This window comes from Gadus morhua, chromosome 15 (genome assembly GCF_902167405.1).
Source record: "Gadus morhua chromosome 15, gadMor3.0, whole genome shotgun sequence".
NCBI classification, from domain to species: Eukaryota; Metazoa; Chordata; class Actinopteri; order Gadiformes; family Gadidae; genus Gadus; species Gadus morhua.
In genome coordinates this window covers 21546152-21566151 of record NC_044062.1, presented here as the reverse complement: position 1 = coordinate 21566151, position 20000 = coordinate 21546152, and the positions used below count along the sequence as shown (strand labels likewise).

Genomic DNA, 20000 nt, shown 5'->3' with positions numbered 1-20000 from the left:
GAAGCGTGAAAGAAGAGTTTACATGATTATCAGCCAACCTGTTAAGGGAAGAAATTCACTCACGAAAGAACTACGCATGTCATTTTCCCTTGTAATTTCATGATCTACTCTGATTCTACTTCTCTGATTGTTGATTATTATATCATGGTACACAGATGTTGTTGCATTTGACCTGGAAATAACCAAAGCTTTGTGACTTTGTCCAATGAAAATATAGCTTTGTATCCCAGAAGGGCATTTATACAATATTTACCTTCAAATGTAAGTACATTCTGGTAATGCGATCTCTATTCAACCTTTGTTGGGTATCCATTGGAAAACACTGTAAGCCCTCTTCCGAACCTGGGGCAAACAGGAACTACACTCCTTCCTATTTTACCGACCACACAGAGCGCTTCCCTCTCACTCCTCCCTCTGTCCACTTGGCACGCTACTCTTTTCATAACTGTCTGACTGCACTTCCGTATGACGCTTCATTTCCTCCCCCTTTGACCCCCACTATGTCCTCAGTTTTCTGCCTTGACCTTCCCGTGACCTTGTGTGAACAATGAGCCTAGTTTGCTCATGCTGAACTGGCCCCCGCATCTTTTTGCAGAGGGAGGGGAACTCCGGAGCAGCGCCGGGACTTTGGCCCCAGGCAGGGGCAGTGCCCAGGGCAAGGCATCCCAGGACAGGGAGCTTGTTCTGGGTAGAGACCCCCTGGGCACAGGGGGGTCAGCCTCCTCCGCCCAGCTCCAGGATCCCAGTAGAAACAGGAGGGCTCACCCCAATTGGGCTATACTGGGTAATGAACAGGACATTGCTCACATGTGTCTGAGTGTTTATACATGCATGCATGTGTTGTGTGCATCTGTTTGTGTTTGGATGTGTGTGTGTGTGTGTGTGTGTGTGTGTGTGCGTGCGTGCGTGCGTGCGTGCGTGCGTGCGTGCGTGCGTGCGTGCGTGCGTGTGTGTGTGTGTGTGGGTTTCTGGTGCGTATGCACATGCTTGTGTGCGTCTGTGTGTACGTTCAAGCGTTCACGTTCAAGCACATGTGCGTGTGTGAATGTATTTTTTATCGATTTGAAGGGCTGTATATGTGTGTGCATGTTCATGTGACAAAGGAAACACAAACACACACACACCGCACACACACACACACACACACACACACACACACACACACACACACACACACACACACACAGAGGTCGGTGGATGCTTGTGCCATTTCAAAGCCAATAGACAGACAGGAACACTAGAGGGTTCACCAAGGAAGCTGATATTGGGTCGTTCAATCAACCATTCACCTGTGATGCGTAATGCTGGTGGTATTGGCCTGTCACTCGTGATGCACCCAGATCTGGGCAATTTGTATGCACACTTACGGGCCTTCCTGTCTGGTGTCATGGGGAGGTGGAGATGGGTTTCACTGCCCTTTAGAAGAAGGTTGAAAGAGTCTGCTTGTCTGTCTGTCAGAGTGTCTGTCAGTCAGTGTGCCAGTCTCAATGATAAGGCAGATGAGTAATGTAGGGTCGACATGTCCTTCATATAACCACAGCAGATGTGGCATTTTTTTTTACGGGAACAAAAATCCTGAACCAGATATGGGGGGTTAGGGGATACAGCGCGAGATAGACGCTGAGGAGGAATTTGATGTGGGAAAGGTCATATTTTGATATTCCCGTTGCGTCGTATTGGTTCAAATCATTTCCCCAATTGGAGGGCACTCCATGTCTAGAACTGTTCACATCAGCTTAGCAAAAGCAGCATTTGATTTTTGTGGATTGTAAACGCTCCATGATCATATTGAACTACGTGACAACATGATTACTTTGAGGGCATTTCTTTTCTATATTGTTTTGAAATTATCACATGAACCAAGTTTGTCAATATGTAGAATAGTATTAGGACTAGAAGAGTTTTAAATGGTCACATTATTGCACATTATACTGAAATGTACACAAACGGTTGTACAGAGGGACAGTATAGAAAATAAAGTGAGCTGGAATCAATAAGTTAAACAATAATAAATAACTTACGTGCGATACAATATGATATACAAGAAATCCAATGTTATGGTTGAGGTTTTATTGTATCAATTTGTTTAATTAGGTTGAAGAAAGAACAATGTTCCTCGTTTATTTCTCAAACTCCGGGGCACGTATTGAAATACACACCACACGTCACAGCCAACGTCGCACACCACTGTCCATTGTATCTGTTTGGCATCAGTTTGGCATCACATTCTGATTCAAACCAGGGAGGGGGTTATCTGATGGGAAAGTTGGGTGACTTTTATACAGGCAGATATTGTTCTTCCAGATCAAAAGTGTTGTTTTGTAAAGTAGATGTTAATTACTTAAAACCAATCTACTTACGCAAAGGGATATTCTCCTAAATTACAGCTTTTACAGCCTACTAGTGTGTACACCAATATATCTGGCGTCATGGGGACACCATGAACTGCTATTAGATTGTCCACAGACAAATAAGGAACGCTGAAGTTAGCTATCTTCTCTCCACCAATGCGTATTATTGTTAATTCGTCCTAGCAGTTAGCGTCATATGTGTCACTTCTGCTCTGTATTTTTTTATTGTTTCAGTGGAACCAGCTCTACCCGTCATCTTTGCCTTCTGCTTTGTCAGCTCACCAGACACCTTGTCTTCATCTTTCTTCTAACGGACACACTAGCGGAAGATTGGTTTGGATCATTAAAATGTAAGACAGTGAGCACCTGGCTCATGACGTGAGACATTAGCATTTGAAACATCAGCGTTCTTGGGTAGAGAGAAGCTCACTAAGTGCCACACCCAGAGGCTATATTTCCCTTCTCTAATTCCAGTCTCAACGCTTTTATAGTGGATATTCTGAGTCTTAATTTTTAATACTGTGGATTTATTTCTAAGCCAGACTGGAATGTAAATACTACACACTTTAATGGTTTAATGTGTTGGCCTTTTTTAAGGAAGGAAAGGGAAATGGTGGGAATATCTTAAATGGACTATTTCCGTGACAGAAGTGAAGGAAGGGAAAGGGAAATTTGTGAATATTTGAGAATATAAATCATATCAATAGTTATTTGAACTCTACAGCAATCCTTGACTGAAAGCACATGGTATCGTAATGTTGTATGGTTAAAACCTTAACCTTTTGTATGATATTGTAGTACTGTGCCATGGTGGTGTGTGTGGATTTTCGGAGGAGTGGAGCTCGTTCTGGGCAGCCGTAGATTTTTATGTTTTGTCCGAGAGAGGAGAGTTATGTTTCCTGGACGCCTATAGAATAACGCTAGGGTGTGTGTGGATGGTGAAGCTCCCTCTAAGCATTGGTTTATTTTGATGTCCGTAGGTTCTATAGTATAACCAAACCGTGCTTGTCGCATTTCAACATGGCCCATCATAACCCGGGAGATGCACTGCCCCCCTGCTACAGGGCACACTAGCATCCTGTCCTGTCGTGTCCCTGGTGTCGCGTTGAGCCGCGAGGAAATGCTCCCACTCTGATCAATGAGAGCTGCTACACGACTGCGCCCGACTGACACCGTGTAGAGCAAGCGTACAGCAGACGCACAACAAATGCAAAAATAGACATGAAGGATATTTTTACTGCCCTCCATGAATAAGCTTTTCGAAGAAAGTACAAATGTTTGCATGTAAATTAATTAAATAATGTATAGAATTGTAATTGTAGTTGCATATTGCAGGCAGGGAAGTGCCCTCAGCTATCAACCACACATTGTCCATGATATCCGATTGAAACTAGCAAGAAGATGCAAAGTAAAGAAGAGGTGCACAGTCTGCTCTATCTAACAACTTTTAACAATTATTCGCAGAAGGCTCCGTGAATAGTGGGGAATAGCCCCCGAGATCTTTGGTCTGGGGGCTATTCCCCGCTATTCACGAAGCCTGAGGTGAACATTTTTTGAAGTATATACTACACGTGAACACTCCAAAAGTAAACAAGATAACACTTTTTGCCGGGATTAATTTGTTTTTATTAGCGTGACGAGACGACCGTCACGCTCGCTCCCCATTACACATTTTGTGATGAAAACAATATCCCAAGTTTGAGATCTCAATCATGGGATATTGCACAATATCCCGAGATAGCGAACTAATCGAATTGCGCAAATCTTAGGAGGTTCACGTGTAGCATAAACTAACAACAGTTATTCCATTGAATGTGATATGGGGGGGGATTTATGATCACTACAGGGCTATTTATGATCCACCCCTATCAGTGTAGGCAGACTTAATTTTATCATATTTATCTCCATTTTCTTTCTCCTGTTTTTAGTAGAAAGGTGGATTGCAAAAACACATTTCAAACACATTAAGAACCTATGCAAAGACCTGAAGGTATAGTCTGCTAATTTCAACACTAGAGCGATAAGAGAGTGTCTCACTAGGGTTTTTTCCAACCTTAACATGAACCAGTTAGATGTGGAGTTGTAGCAAAGGGTTGGCAAAAAAACATGTGTGTGGGTTTTTAACATGTATGTGCCTGGATAGAATTTTAATGCAGTACATTTTGCTACAAACTGACCTCTATCTACTCTTACAGCACAGAGTTTTAAGAATTGGATTTGCTTTTGTGCATATGTTTTCATGCTGGTTTATTTGTGTGTGTGTGTGTGTGTGTGTGTGTGTGTGTGTGTGTGTGTGTGTGTGTGTGTGTGTGTGTGTGTGTGTGTGTGTGTGTGTGTGTGTGTGTGTGTGTGTGTGTGTGGATCTATTTGGGTTTTTATGGCTGTGAGAGCGAGAATGAGAGAGAAAGAGATGCAGAGAGAGGGAAGAAGAGAGAGAGAGAAGCAAAGAGAGAGAGAAGGAGGCAGAGAGAGTGTGTGGGATGTGAGTTTAAACTTAAGGGATTTACATGCAAAGTACTGGTGCCCCAGCATCTTAACATGGGGACGTGTGGATGGAATGTACCCACCGCAAATGCGCTTAGGTCTCTCGCTAGGAAAGCAATTTAATTTACAAGTCAACACACAGTGATGCATTCCCTTACTCCCACCTCCCACCTCCTGAAGATATTTGAAGATTGAACCCATCAGAACTAGTGACAGTCCATTCAGTGTTTGAAGCAGGCCCTACCATTGTTCATTTTGTTTAATTTCTTATATCCCAGATGAAAAGAATATGTGTAAAAACTGTGTTCCCAAACCGTGAATCAGTGGTGGTTGGTAGCTGATGTCTCAAGTGGATCAGCCCTGCCTGGCCTCGCACCAGAGGCTAATGTTATTGGCTACACTACTGGATCAAATTGCAGCTCAACTAGTGTACAGAGATACTTTGGAGTTAATTGGTAAAAGCCAGCGTGAACTCTCTGAACAGCAATTAACTCTTGTACCCAGCCTCTCTCTCTCTCCTTGTTGCTGCTGCGCTGGAGTTCTCTGCTCCCATTCGTTGGCTCGCGTGCAGCTGTGAAAACAAGACACATGTTAAGTGTTATTCAGGGCACCAACAAAACCCACACCCGCATGTACACTCACACACTCACACACACGACACACTCACGCAAACGCACATACACTCACACACCCGCATGTACACACACACTCACACACACACCCACACACACACACACACACACACACACGCACACACGCACACACACACTAAAACACCTCACACAGGAAGTACAGCTGTCTTGGCAGTAAACACAGAGCAGATAGGCCATTTACTGTTATCACAGAAAACGAATTAATCACGTCACTTGCTATCAACCCAAATGTACAAATAAGATTAGAGGCAACGTTCACTCTCCATATAGAAAACAAACAACAAACGATCAACAACAAAGCAAACAACTATATCCAAACCAAAGGGAAACACACACACACACACACACACACACACACACACACACACACACACACACACACACACACACACACACACACACACACAATACACTAACAGACAGGTGTTGGAGCGGAGCAGGGAGGAGTAAAGTGAAATTCAATGTAGGGGTAAGGCTAAGAGGGATAGACAGGCCAAGCCCCTCAACCCCTCCCTACTGGCTGATTCAGGTATTGCCGGTGTTGTTCAGGGATCCTTTGGGGAGAAGTCAGCCAATGAGAGAAATAGCATTTTATGTGTTTGTCTCTCTCTCTCTCTCTCTCTCTCTCTCTCTCTCTCTCTCTCTCTCTCTCTCTCTCTCTCTCTCTCTCTCTCTCTCTCTCTCTCCCTCCCTCTCTCTCCCCTCAATCATTCTGTCTCAATGTCTCTCTGTTTGTGTATATGAATGTCCTTGTAACATCCTTCCCCCCCTGCTATTGGAGCATCTAGATGCCACAATACAGAGGTTGTAGTTGGATGAGTCAGATGAGGATTATTGAAAAAAGATTATTGACAGAAAGTCTTTTTCCATCCGTTTTCCGTTGAGTGAGTATAGAAGAAGGATGTGGCCTTCTGAGATGGAGGAAAATCAATGGAAGGTTCAGGTGTACTGCTGTTATTCCTACAACCTCATACACACTTTATTGTACAGTAACTGAACATTTGCAGTCCATTTTAAATCTCCAAACACAGAGAACAATATAGGGTCCATAACTCTAACAAAGCCTGACCTGATTTATTGCCAAACCAACCAAGCTTTCATCATGTAACATTAGTTATTATATGATGAACTGTTTTACTTTCTATAACATTTGATGCCTTTATTTACTCCAATATAATGATTTGTAGTGGTGCATTTTTCATAGATTAGAGGATGTAGGCCTACTAAGATTTTAATTTAAATAAATGTGTTTGAAGTCAATATCCATCACATAATAAGGTCACAGAATGGTGATCGCTATTCTTTTCTTTGACGCCATTTTCTTCTTGCGTGCTGCTGAAGAGTGTAGCTACCGACAGCAAAATTGACATCTGAGAGTGCAGCCCGACACACACGGCCAATCACAACAGAGAGGCGTCTCGTCGTGTTGCATTGTGATTTGATTAGTAACTTCACCTAAGTATTGGCCTAAGGACAACAATTCCCATCTCACAGCGTTGCTTTAGGATTGGATAGTAAGTTAATATAAAACTATCACAGACCCTGTGAACCCTACCTTCACCCTAACCCTTATTGAATACCGCGAGAGGATGGTGACCGGAAGCCTCCTGGGAAAACTAGGAGGGTTAGCTAGTATGGAAATTGTGCTCTGTGTTATTCAGGGTTCAGATTCATCCATACCACGAGTCTGACTCATAAGAAGAAAGAAAAGTAAGAAAAAAACACCTCCAAGAATTCCCCAACTCTCTCTCTACCTTGTTGACCCCTGGCTAAGATTATTCATTAAAACCTTAAAGGTGGTCACGTACATATATTAATACACGGAGCACTCCTGTCTTTTAAAAGGAGGGTTTGTCTTTTCAGTACCCTTGTGATAAGTCATGGACATGGACGTTGATGAATTGCCCATCCTCTCCAGGGTGATCATTGTTGGAAACTTCCTTCACGTGAAACTTTACTCCAATAGTAGTGATAGCGGTTCCATTAATCACATATGCATGATAAAGCATTTGTCCTTGCTTTGTGCGACCCACACACTTCTATTCTTCTCTGTTATGAACACTAACAAATGCACACAATCTCATCAGTGCTCCGGATAGCTCACTTAATGAAGGAACAGTGGCGCCATTTTCATTTATATTCTGGACAGCTCCGAGAACACTGTCAAGCAATCTTTCTCGTTTTTTTTAAATTATTTTCACCTTGAGAGACCAGCCATTGAGTGCTAATTTTATACAGATCAAGTTAAGGCAAAAGTGGGCGTGATGAGGGCGAATAGAAATGAATATTATTTTGTGTTCAGTCACAAAATGTCTCCCTGAGCGTGTGTACAGAGTCCAGGCTGAACCGGTGTTCTGTGTTGACAAGAGAACTCTCCCTCTTCCAGGGCTGAATACATTCTAATCGGAGGGTTCTAGCTGTGTATTGAGGTCACTGCAACAGGGGAGGAGTGGAGCAGGGTGATCTGTGTTTATATGTCACTTTATAGTGTCCAGTGACACACACACACACACACACACACACACACACACACACACACACACACACACACACACACACACACACACACACACACACACACACACACACACACACACGCACACAGATGCACACAGACACAACATCGTTTGGACCTCGAGCTCCATGTCAATTTGAAATTACAGTGTTGATGGTCCCCGGGGGGACCGGGAGACCGACATACACGGCGTCCAATATCCAGCGCTCTGACGACTTTCACCAGTCAGGCCGAGTATAGTTCACCAGAGGGGCTCTAACTTATACTGCATGTCCTTTATGAGTGTCCGGTTTGGAGTAAGCCACCTCTCCAGTGTCCTCTCCATCTGATCCCATTGATTATTGAGTGGCTTTCCACCCCCGACCCGATCGCGGCCCGTCACACACTCCCCAACGCCTCTCTCTGAAGCTTCCTTTTTATATTCTGTTTTTGTTGGTCTTTTCTGTATTGATTTTGGTGGATTCCAAGCCAAACACATAAGATTGAGGGCATTTAAGAATTCAGTTTAAAGGATTGTTATTTTTAGGATTGCATGATAGAAATTATCAGATTTGTGAAGATATTTAGTGTTGTTAAAGAGCAGGGTACAGTTCCTGGGCAGGCTTTCCCACACGTCCCCCGGGGATTTGGCTGTGTCTCTAGCGGTAACAGACAGGCTCTCTGTAATCAGACGAGGCAGTTCTGGCACACAGGAGAAATCCTGAACATGGCCCTGCAGAATCAGGACATTGGAATGTATCGGCATCTAGACACGTATATCTGTTGATATATTTGTAAATGCTTTCCTTTTTAAGACATTATTCAGAGAATCATGTTGTTATGATTCTGCTTCTGCTATTGAACAGTACCTATCCAGCAGGTGAGAGGTCAAGGATCAAGGTGTTATTGAATCCGAAATGCTCTCTCAATCAAGCCAGAGGTCTCACTGACCCTCTTGTTTGGTTGGTGTTTCACACCCTGCTGTTTCTGATATTCCACTCTGTGCAGGGTTCTTTTTTATCATTACACTAACTAGAGATTTAGTTGTAATTCAATTCATAGTAATAATGTGGAAACCCCAGTCGAAATTTCTGAGCGCATAATATAATAACATTTTGCCCATAATTTTACAAAGAAAAACATTTTTTCACCACAAATGACTCTTAAAAGCAGTGGCAACATTTAAATATTTTTTAACCATTCAGCGAACAAAAGGCAACAGGGTTATTATCATTTAGGGGGCCACTCAATGACATGCAAAAGCGTCATCAACACGCCAACTGAAGTGCTGTGAGAAATGCAGACTTTCTACTCATTCACATATAAGGTAATTTACATTTCTTACGGAGAAAATACTACCTCAGGGGTAGTATTATTCAGGAGATTTTCAGGGTACAAATGTCAGGATATCTTGTTCACACATACGGCCCATCAGGAGAATATCAGGACTTACACGTGTGTCTGGAAGCAGCTAGTGTGTGAGCATTTGATTACATTATGAAATTAGTCAATTTATGGTAACAGGGGTAATTGTTCAATGGAAAATGTAGTATACTATGCATGCAAATCAATTATTAAATAGCTTTTACTTTTGCTCAGGGCTGAAAAGTGCATTGACATTTAAAAATGCAGGGCAACTACTATTGGTTAGTTGAAAATAATAATCATCGTTGAGATTAAACATCTCTTCCAGTGTCCTGGCCAAGACAGGCAGCAGTAGCCTACAGTCACACATAGCATACACACAAAAACATAAGAAAAATAAAACAACTAAAACAGTCCGCAGGGGGGAGGGGGGGATATCGCAAGACATTTAGGGAGGCTCAAGGAGGAGTGTAATGTTAAGTTTGAGCAACAAAGTGTAAAGACTTTTCGGGAGGCTCAAGGAGAAGGGTAATACCACATTTGAGCAACAAAGTGTAGTCTTATGGTGGACTGACTGGACTCTATAGACACAATTCACCATACTGTGTTATTGACATGTTTTCGTTCTGTGTTAAAGGGACACTGTCTCTTTAAGATCACATGACTTATGTGTTGATATGCCGGTCGGTGCGATGTTTGATTTTAACGATTTTTATATGACAAAATGAACGACACGCCGATGCTTGTCGGGGTGAGAAATTGTCTCCTCCCTTCTTTTATCGCAATTTCCACAGTCTATAGACAGAACGTGTTAGCTGGGAGAGTTTATCTACGGCGGAGCTGTTATGTTTCAAAACATAACGTCTTACCATGGCGAGTGTGTCACTGCGGTGTGTGCGTGTGTGTTCTTACCTGGGCGCATGTGTCGATGGTGGAGCAGTTATGTTTGAAAACATAATGTCTTACCTGGGCAAGGGTCGCTGCGATGTGTGCGCGTGCTTGTGTGTTCTTATACCTGCGCGTGTGTCGATGGCGGAGCCCTTATGTTTAAAAACATTACGTCTTAGCTCGGCGAGTGTGTCGCTGCCTTTGTCGTGATGTACAGTGTGTGCATGTGCGTGTGTGTGTGTGTGTGCGCTTCGTGTATGTGTCGCTGCCTTTGTCTTGACGTGTGGTGTTTGCGTGTGTGTGTGTGTATGTGTGTGTGCGCATCTGTGTTGGTTTCCGTGTATCTTCGTGGGCATGTGCGTGTGTGTGTGGTGTATGTATGCTGTGCGTATGTGTGTTTAAAAACATCCACAACCATTTTAGCTCGGCGAGTGTCGCTGCCTTTGTTTTGACGGTGTGTGCGGATGCATGTGTGTGTGCGCTTCCGTGTATGTGTCCCTACCTTTGTCTTGACGTGCAATGTTTGGGCATGCGGTTGTGTGTGTGTGTGTGTGTGTGTGTGTGTGTTTGTGTGTGTGTGTGTGTGTGTGTGTGCTTTTTCATGTATGTTCATGCACATGTGCGTGTGTGTGCGGTGTGCGGTATGTATGTGTGTGCTTGCGGTGTATGTATGCGTTTGCGCGTGCTGTGTGTGTGTGTGAGCTGCAGGCTGCTTGGCACATGCGCACATGAGTAACTTGAGTAACTAGTGCGACAGGCCTGCTATTATAGTAGTAAGATAATTTCCCTCCACTATGAAAGCATGGGTTTCTATGAATAAACTGGTTACCTTCCAGATGTTTGGGTCAGTTTGGGTCTTTGATATGTGTCTCTCTCTCTTCTTCACACAGATGAGGTGTTTTGGGGTATGTGAGTATATTGTGAGCTTTGCCTTGTCCGTTTCAATACCTTAACACACTGGAGATTTGAATTGAACAGCCACATTTAATCGCACAAGAGCAGGCCCCTGGAATATCAACACCAGTGTGCCAGCTTGTCTCAGTTTCCTTTGAGGCAACAGACTCTGCTGCTGTATTTCTTTTTGTATTTATTCTTTTCATTTCTCTGCTCTCTTCTCCTTCTATATAAATGTTTCATTTTTTCATTTTTCCCTGTGTTGTACTACACAGTTTGCTTTTGTTTTAGCCCGCATACTTTTCCTCATATATCCACTTCAAATTCAGTTACAGTCCCCCTCCCATGGGCACAACATATCTCAGCCGTTTCCTTTGCCTCATTTTTCCTCTTGTCTCGCCTGTCTCTTCTCCTCTCTCTCTGCTATATTCTCCTCTCCTCTCACCTCCTCTCTCTCCTCTCCTGTCACTCCTCTCCTCTCCTCTCCTCTCCTCTCCTCTCCCCTCGCTCATCGCCTCTCCTCTCCTCTCCTCTCCTCTCCTCTCCTCTCCTCTCCTCTCCTCTCTTCTCCTATCTCTCCTCTCCTCTCCTCTCCTCTCCTCTCCTCTCCTCTCCTCTCCTCTCTTCTCCTATCTCTCCTCTCCTCTCCTCTCCTCTCCTCTCTTCTCCTATCTCTCCTCTCCTCTCTTCTCTCTCCTCTCCTCTCCTCTCCTCTCCTCTCCTCTCCTCTCCTCTCCTCTCTTCTCCTATCTCTCCTCTCCTCTCTTCTCTCTCCTCTCCTCTCCTCTCCTCTCCTCTCTCTCCTATATTCTCCTCTTTCCTCCATCCTCTCTTCCCCTCTCTCCTGCTCTCGTCTCCTAATGTTTACTCTCCTCTCCTCCTTTCCACTTCTCTTCGTCTTCGCTGGATCTAATGTGTGCTACTCTGTATATCTCCTTCCCTCCATCCTCCTATCCAAATGTATCTGATTCTCTATTCTTACTGCCTTCCATATGGCTTCACAGTTCATGGCTCCCCCCGCCCCTGCCATCTCCCTCTCTCAGGACTCCTTCTCACTCTCCAGTCATTGATTATTAAGCAATGCTATTGGAGCTGTCCAGAATGGATAGGTGTGTGTGTGTGGGGGGGGGGGGGGGGGGGGGGGGTGGGGGTTGTGGCTCTCACCAGAGATATGCTATCTACACATCTGTGTATGTGTGATTGGTGTATATGTGTATTCCCCAGACTTTTCAAGTCGGTTTTTGGATGAATGAGTTTGATGTCAGTCAGCGCTTGTGTGTGTATGTGTGTGGCAGTCTAGATGAGGCGCTGCTATTTGTGTCCTTAAAAAAGACTGAACACAGTGTCCTACAGTGTCTTAACTGTTTTGGTGTGTGTGTGTGTGTGTGTGTGTGTGTGTGTGTGTGTGTGTGTGTGTGTGTGTGTGTGTGTGTGTGTGTGTGTATGTGTGTGTGTGTGTGTGTGTGTGTGTGTGTGTGTGCGTGTGTGTGCTTGGATTAGTCATTGAATGTCAAGATTAGAATACTATGAATGTCTTTTGTGGTAAATCAGTCCTTATTACATGCAGAAAACACATTGTAGAAATTAAGCAAAAAAGTTGCTTTCTTCATCTCTGTCTCGTCCTCATCTGGATCAGCAGAAACCTTTCATTTCCTTAATTGCTAATTCATGCATTTTTCCAGCCAATTGCCCAGAGGGCTGCAGGCATGGGCCCTTGATGTTGGTGAAACAGCAGTACATTTCCCTAGGTTATAAAGCATTGATTTATTTTCAGAGTGAAGAAATAAGAGCTGATTTTGTAGTAAGCAGATATAAAGAAATTGGAAATTGTGGTAAAGATTCACTCACACGCAGTGACACACAGAAAGACACATACAACGGACACCGTGCATACCCACTCAGACATGCTTTCATAGATAAGTGCACACACTTACAACACACATAGGCGCGCACACACACACACACACCAGCACGCAGACAGATAACCATAAAGCCAACCACACACGGCACTCTCCTGCATCATATCTCTCTCCCAGACACTCATTCCCAAGTACTCAGAAATCAGCATGCATGAAATCAAGGGAGAGGGAGAGAGCATGAGAGAGAGTTTTTCTGTGTGTGCGTGTGTGTGTGTGTTGGTGTGTTTGCATGTGCTTGGCACACGCATGTGTGCGCCTGTGTGTGTGTTCGTACGCCCATGTGTGTCCGTGGGTCTACGTGTGCGTGTTTGTGTGCGTCCGAGAGGTAAAATCATAAAATGTTGGCAACCGCTAGGCAGAAGGAGATGATAAAGTTGGAAGCCATCTTCCAAAGGTAAAAAAAGAAAAGAAAGCCTTCTAATCAGCATATGAACAGCCTCTCCAATTAGCTCTCCTTATTATTCCAATCTGTCAGACGGAAGGGAGCGCAACGGTGAGGAATCAAACATCCCCAGGCCAGGCATATGTAACCATCCCACTCAGGGAGAGGGGGAGGGAGGAGAAGGGGAGGAGGAGGGGGAGGGAGGGAAAGGGGAGGAGGGAGAGAGGGAAAGGGGAGGAAGGGGAGAGAGAGAGATAGGCAGGCAGGGGAGCGGCAGGTAGGAGGGCAGGAGGGAGTGAGGGGGAGGGAGAGCGGGTGAGTGAGAGGGAGGGGGAGGGATGGAAATGGGGGAGGGAGGGAGAGAGGGAGGGGGAGGTATGGAAAGGGGGGAGGGGGAGAGAGAGTGAAAGAACATAATAGAGAGAGAGAGAGGGCAGCCAGGGAAATTAAACAGGATTCCAGGGAGGAAAAACATTGTCTGTGCTATCCACCTGCAGCTATCATATACCGTGATGAAGAATCTCGCTGCCGTGGACTTATTTGTTGCCTGAAAATCGTCCGTACAGCGGGGGGACTTGCAGCAGCCTCATCACAGCCTTTGCTGACTGTTACACAGTAACAATCGCACAGCCCTTGCTTCCATTGATTCTTTATTTTATTAATTTAATTTTATTAATAGACAAGATAAAGAATAAAACAAATATAAACAGCTATAGTTGGATCATAATAATTACATTATAAATTATACAAATAAAGTAAAGTCTGCGCTACACTTTGATAGCAACAATATGCAACTTCCATTACCCTAAAAACAAAGCAAGAATTAAGTTTCATTGACCAAACAAGACGTGGTCTTGAAATTTTGAAAACAATTCTAAATTTGTGCAGCTTGAATGCAGTAAAAGCCTAATAACACATCACACCAGTGCTATAATCACTACACTGGCTTTGCCAGAGAATATTGATAAAAATATTACTAATAATTGATAACGCCCTAACCAGTTTAGAAGTGAACTGTGTTCTGCTTGCATGCTGTGAGCCCGCTGGAGTGCTGGGGTCATCAGAGGGCAACCTGCTCCCTGTTCAGAGAGCAGTCGCTCACTGTTCAGAGAGCGGCCTGCTCCCTGTTCAGAGAGCAGTCGCTCACTGTTCAGAGAGCAGTCGCTCACTGTTCAGAGAGCAGTCGCTCACTGTTCAGAGAGCAGTCGCTCACTGTTCAGAGAGCGGCCTGCTCCCTGTTCAGAGAGCGGCCTGCTCCCTGTTCAGAGAGCGGCCTGCTCCCTGTTCAGAGAGCGGCCTGCTCACTGTTCAGAGAGCGGCCTGCTCACTGTTCAGAGAGCGGCCTGCTCCCTGTTCAGAGAGCAGTCGCTCACTGTTCAGAGAGCGGCCTGCTCCCTGTTCAGAGAGCGGCCTGCTCACTGTTCAGAGAGCGGCCTGCTCCCTGTTCAGAGAGCGGCCTGCTCACTGTTCAGAGAGCGGCCTGCTCCCTGTTCAGAGAGCAGTCGCTCCCTGCTCAGAGAGCAGTCGCTCACTGTTCAGAGAGCGGCCTGCTCCCTGTTCAGAGAGCAGTCGCTCCCTGTTCAGAGAGCAGTCGCTCACTGTTCAGAGAGCAGTCGCTCACTGTTCAGAGAGCGGCCTGCTCCCTGTTCAGAGAGCAGTCGCTCACTGTTCAGAGAGCAGTCGCTCACTGTTCAGAGAGCGGCCCGCTCCCTGTTCAGAGAGCGGCCTGCTCACTCTTCAGAGAGCGGCCTGCTCACTGTTCAGAGAGCGGCCTGCTCCCTGTTCAGAGAGCAGTCGCTCACTGTTCAGAGAGCGGCCTGCTCCCTGTTAAGAGAGCGGCCTGCTCCCTGTTCAGAGAGCGGCTGCTCCCTGTTCAGAGAGCGGCCTCATCACTGTTCCAAGGGCTCTAGCCAGGCCCGGGGAAGCAGCTTCTAGCTTGTATCTCCCAACACATAGCTGGAGATACACTCAAGAACATCTGAGGTCTGCCTCAACACTTGACTCTTGAAATCAGGGAGTAAACATTTGTCTTTGATCTATAGTCGAGGTTAAAGATGTGATTTTATGGTCTTTTAATCATTTTCCTTGCAATATTTATTAATGGCATTGCTTACTTTGTAAAGTCCAATGAATCTGATATTCAGTATTATTGTTATATTCTTGTAATCTTATATAAAACTCATTATGAAGATTGGGCATTTTACATTAATACCATGTTTACTCAGATGGATTCTGAGTTCAAGGAGAATAACTTTTATACATTAATAAATCTTTATTCACTATTTTTACCAATGAGATTACTCTATTTAGCAATCTTGAATTAATGATTCCAAATTTCTTGCAACAACAACATGTGAACCAGCCATGATTTGCTTGCATTGGAAATCATATTATCTAACCTTGAAATTATTCAAAATACATCTCCATTATCTTATCCAGTTTATTAGCCCAGTAACCGTGGTTCATCATAATATTTGCTCTGAAGTCACAGGAGAATGTAATAAACGTTGTAGCACAATATTGAAAAAGACTTGAAATAGCACCCAGTGTTTTATAAATCTGTTGCTAAATGATCTGTTAGTAATACATGATGACGACTATATTGTTGTTTTATATATATTGGCTGGTACAATTTGAAGATACACACAATGTGTGTGTGTGTGTGTGTGTGTGTGTGTGTGTGTGTGTGTGTGTGTGTGTGTGTGTGTGTGTGTGTGTGTGTGTGTGTGTGTGTGTGTGTGTGTGTGTGTGTGTGCGCGCGCGCGCGAGTGTGGGTTTAACCCACATCTGCATGTGTCTTTTTAAGGTCAGTCAATGTCTACTCCCTCAGTTAGTCAATAAGTTGTGCAAAGTCAGAAATCATCTTTTATTTTAGATGAGGAGCGACTCACAGAGAGTGAGAGGAATGTTGTTTCTGAACATTTTCACCCTGATACATCCAACTTATTTAATAATAATTGCTTTGCTCCTGCACTCTCACTATACACCTTCAGGTTGGTAGACATTCAATGAATCAATAACCAGAAAACTCATTTGGATTATCATTTTAGGCCAAATTAACCCGCCAGATGACTTTGTTGTGCTCCAAACCCCACAGTTGGGGTGGTGTTGCTGGCTCCTCATTTTAATGAATGCACTGGGGTCTTTAATATGTATGTTGGTTGAGCCATATTGTGCTGGCAGCGGTTAAAAGTGAATTAATTCTCTGCTCCGACATTGTCTGTTTTAATATAATAAATAAAGCTGCCTCTTGGTCTAATATGTATTTTCCCATGTGGCTGAACCTGGATAGCAGAAGGTGAGGCTGTGAAATGGATCCTTTTTGTAGTCACAGGCACCATTGTGTGAGACACCCTCCTGTTTCGGTTGGTTGCATTATGCAGTCTGAAAGAGTTATCAAGATTGATCCCTTTATTTGCTCTATACTTTTTTTTTAAATCGTATGTGAATAAGGGAAGAAGCAGAGTAGTCCTCCCCATGTTTGAGCACGCTTTTGGTGTTTTATACCGTTTGGCTCGGTAAGCTTTTGTTAACCGGTGAAGAGTGACTCTGTGTTTATGTCGTCACCAAAAGCCATTCAGCCATTCAGCTTCGCCAGGCGTTCAACTCACACTTCTTTCTTCCTGTGCTCCCTTCTCTCTCTGTCTCTCTCTCTCTCTCTCTCTCTCTCTCTCTCTCTCTCTCTCTCTCTCTCTCTCTCTCTCTCTCTCTCTCTCTCTGTCTCTGTCTCTGTCTCTGTCTCTCTCTCTCTCTCTCTCTCTCTATCTCTCTCCGCCATCGTTCTTCCTATGACCCTAAAAATAAAGACCAGCGGTCGACACGTAACAGTTCAAGTCAGCCTCACTCCCATTATCCGCCCCTACTTCTATGCTCCATCACCCCCCCCCCCCATCACTCCCCCACCAACCCGCCCCTGACACCGCTCTCTGTGTGTGCTGGAAGCAGGTGGCAGAGAGGTGAGGGGGAGAAAGAGTGAGAGAGAGAGAGCGAGAGAGAGAATGAGAGCAACAGAGTGCATGAAATCAGTTGTGAAAGAGGTCTACAATAACAGAGAGAGAGAGAGAGATCATCATGTGAGTAGAAAATACAACGCCCAGATAGAGAAAAGAGAGGGTTACATACATACAGAAAGACAGGTGGTCAAAGAGACTTATATAATAGTATATCTTTTATTATTACATTGTATTTTCGACCATTTCATTTACTGTTTATGTATTTATTTTTGTCATTTTCTTATCTCATTTTTTGTCCTTTTGTTCTATCCTATTGCGTTTGAGAGACAGACAGACAGAGAACAGAAGACTCTGGGTGGTGGATGAGTTGTAATGGACGACTGCACAGATCAAGTGTCCTAGCAGGAGAGCGTGTCAGGATATATAGGCCTGGTGTCTAGAGGGAGTCAGGCAGCTGGGCCCTCACAGTCGCTCACTCAAGGAAAATGTATTCACGTGCCCCGTGACCCCGAATGACTCCAAGAGTTATGGTCCACACTTGGTTTTGGCAACCTCCACATAACCTTTAACTCTTCCACTTTTACTTAAGTTAGTTTCTTTTTCACTTATACTTTCGATTGATATTTGACACTTTTGGTAGGACACTGGTTTTGGTCATAGACAGGTTAATAGCTTGTGAACTTGCTTTAGCTAGGATCCCAATCCAGTTTCAGCCACAGGACAGTTGTCCTGTACGCTGTAACCAAAACAAACACAGAAAGATAACATAAGTTCTTACAATGTAAACATCAGATAAATAAATACCCCATCATTCATCGTCAGCAGGAGGGAGAATCCGACACAACCCACCCCCTCCTGCACACACTCACACACACACACGCAGTAAACAGACACACACACACACACACACATACACACGCACACACACACACACACAGACACAACACACCCCCTCCATACACACACTCACACAGATAAGCCCCCCCCCCCAACTCACTTAATCCACCAATCCCACCCCGTTGTTTATCTCCAGCATCATCTTTACAACCTGTGAGCAGAGACACATTCTTTCTTTTTTTGTTGAACCTCCTCGTCTGTGGCGTGGTCTGTAGAGCGTCCAGAAGACGAAGGGCTGGTGGGTCCCGTGCCACACTGTCACCGTTAGATATTAACCGACCAAGCCCACACCAAGTGTGTTTATATAAGACAGCTCTGCATTCAGCATTGTTAAGCAGCTCAAACAAACACTTCATATATAAATATACAAGGTGACATATTGTGAGGTCAGCAAAATGGTGTGGGCAACGAACCAGGAGAACGAGGATCCTGAGTGCGTTGCGGTGTGTCTCTTTGCTTTAGTTTGCCAAGAAAGAGACACCTGTAGGTCTTTGGGGAAAAAGCAGCCAGTACTGCGGTGTTGTCACATCATCTCACTATATTTAGAATTACACACAAATAGGCTCAACAAAACTGCAAAATAATGAAGATGTGACCATTCTTACGTCGGGTTCGAATGCACCCCTCCTCACTGTAAGCCCTGCCAAGCATCGATACAAAACAAAAGGGACGCAAGCGATGAACAAATAAATGTTAAGGTGTACCAGGGAGTCAATATAAGTGGGGACACTTCTCTCTCCAAACGATCTTCCTATCTGCCTTCCAGTAAGATAACTGAAGTGCGGTGGATGGTGACGGGGCTCAGCTGTAGTAGTCTGTACCGCTCGGGGGACTCCAGACGGCAGTAATCAGCGGGAAGCCAATCTCCTGTTTATTTCCTCCACAAGGAGGAAGTCCCAAGGAGCCAGACTTAATGACCCAAGGGTCACAGGATTCCCGAGCTAAAAGGTGGGCTGTGGCCCTGTGACTCAGGTAATTGGTAAAAAACCAACATATGCCATCGGGGCCGGCCCGTTAAGCTTATTCGTGTGGAAACGAGAGGGTGGTCACTTTTAGCTCAGGGCAAAGACCTCCATTAGCCAAACAGAGGGGGCGATCATGATATGGTCTCTTGTTGACCTGTATGCCGTGGCAGAATGAGCCTGGACACTGTTTACTCCAACATAGGGCCGGGGTCGCAGCTCTGTTAGGAAGAGAGCTGATGGATGAGGGAGCAGGTCTTACTAGAAAAATGTGTGGCTATGTATGTGTGTATGTGTGGGTGTGTGTGTGTCTGTGTGTGTGGGTGTTTGTGAGAAAGAGTGCGTGTGCGTGTGTCTGTGTGTGTCCCCCCCCTAAAGGTGTATACTCTAGATGTCCACAGAGTGTGGGATACTTTTTGTATATATCCATCCATCCATGCCCACAGTCCCTTTCAAACAGTTGGAGACGTGCAGAGACGGAGAGCGTCCTGGTTTCTCCAGAGAGAGAGCACACAGCTGCCTCCAGGCCTCTGCATCACATCCACAGAGCGGCCTAATGGATGGCAGCGGTTATTAAAGGCTCTTTAGCAGCACAGTCAGCCCGACCACAAAAGCAGCAGTTTGTCAGGTCAACAGCCCTGCTTTGCTCACTTACTTTAAGTTATAGAGTGTGAAAAGGGCACAGAGTGTATGTGTTTGTGTGTGTGTGTGTGTGTGTTTGTGTGTGTGTTTTGTGTGTGTGTGTGTGTGTGTGTGTG

The 20000-nt window shown here is 44.7% G+C and overlaps 1 protein-coding gene across 4 annotated transcripts in view; it reads left to right on the top strand.

The window, feature by feature from the left end:
* gfra1a (gdnf family receptor alpha 1a) overlaps positions 1-20000 on the top strand; it is an 81107-nt gene that overhangs the window by 12367 nt on the left and 48740 nt on the right. The window contains exons 4-5 of one of the 4 annotated variants that reach the window (XM_030379176.1): positions 596-784; positions 11126-11140. The exons of 1 other annotated variant lie outside the window; for it this stretch is intronic. In XM_030379176.1, coding sequence (XP_030235036.1) covers positions 596-784; positions 11126-11140 — 204 coding nt within the window. The remainder of the gene's footprint in view (positions 1-595; positions 785-11125; positions 11141-20000) is intronic. 2 more of the 4 variants (XM_030379178.1, XM_030379177.1) reach the window with 2 other exon arrangements.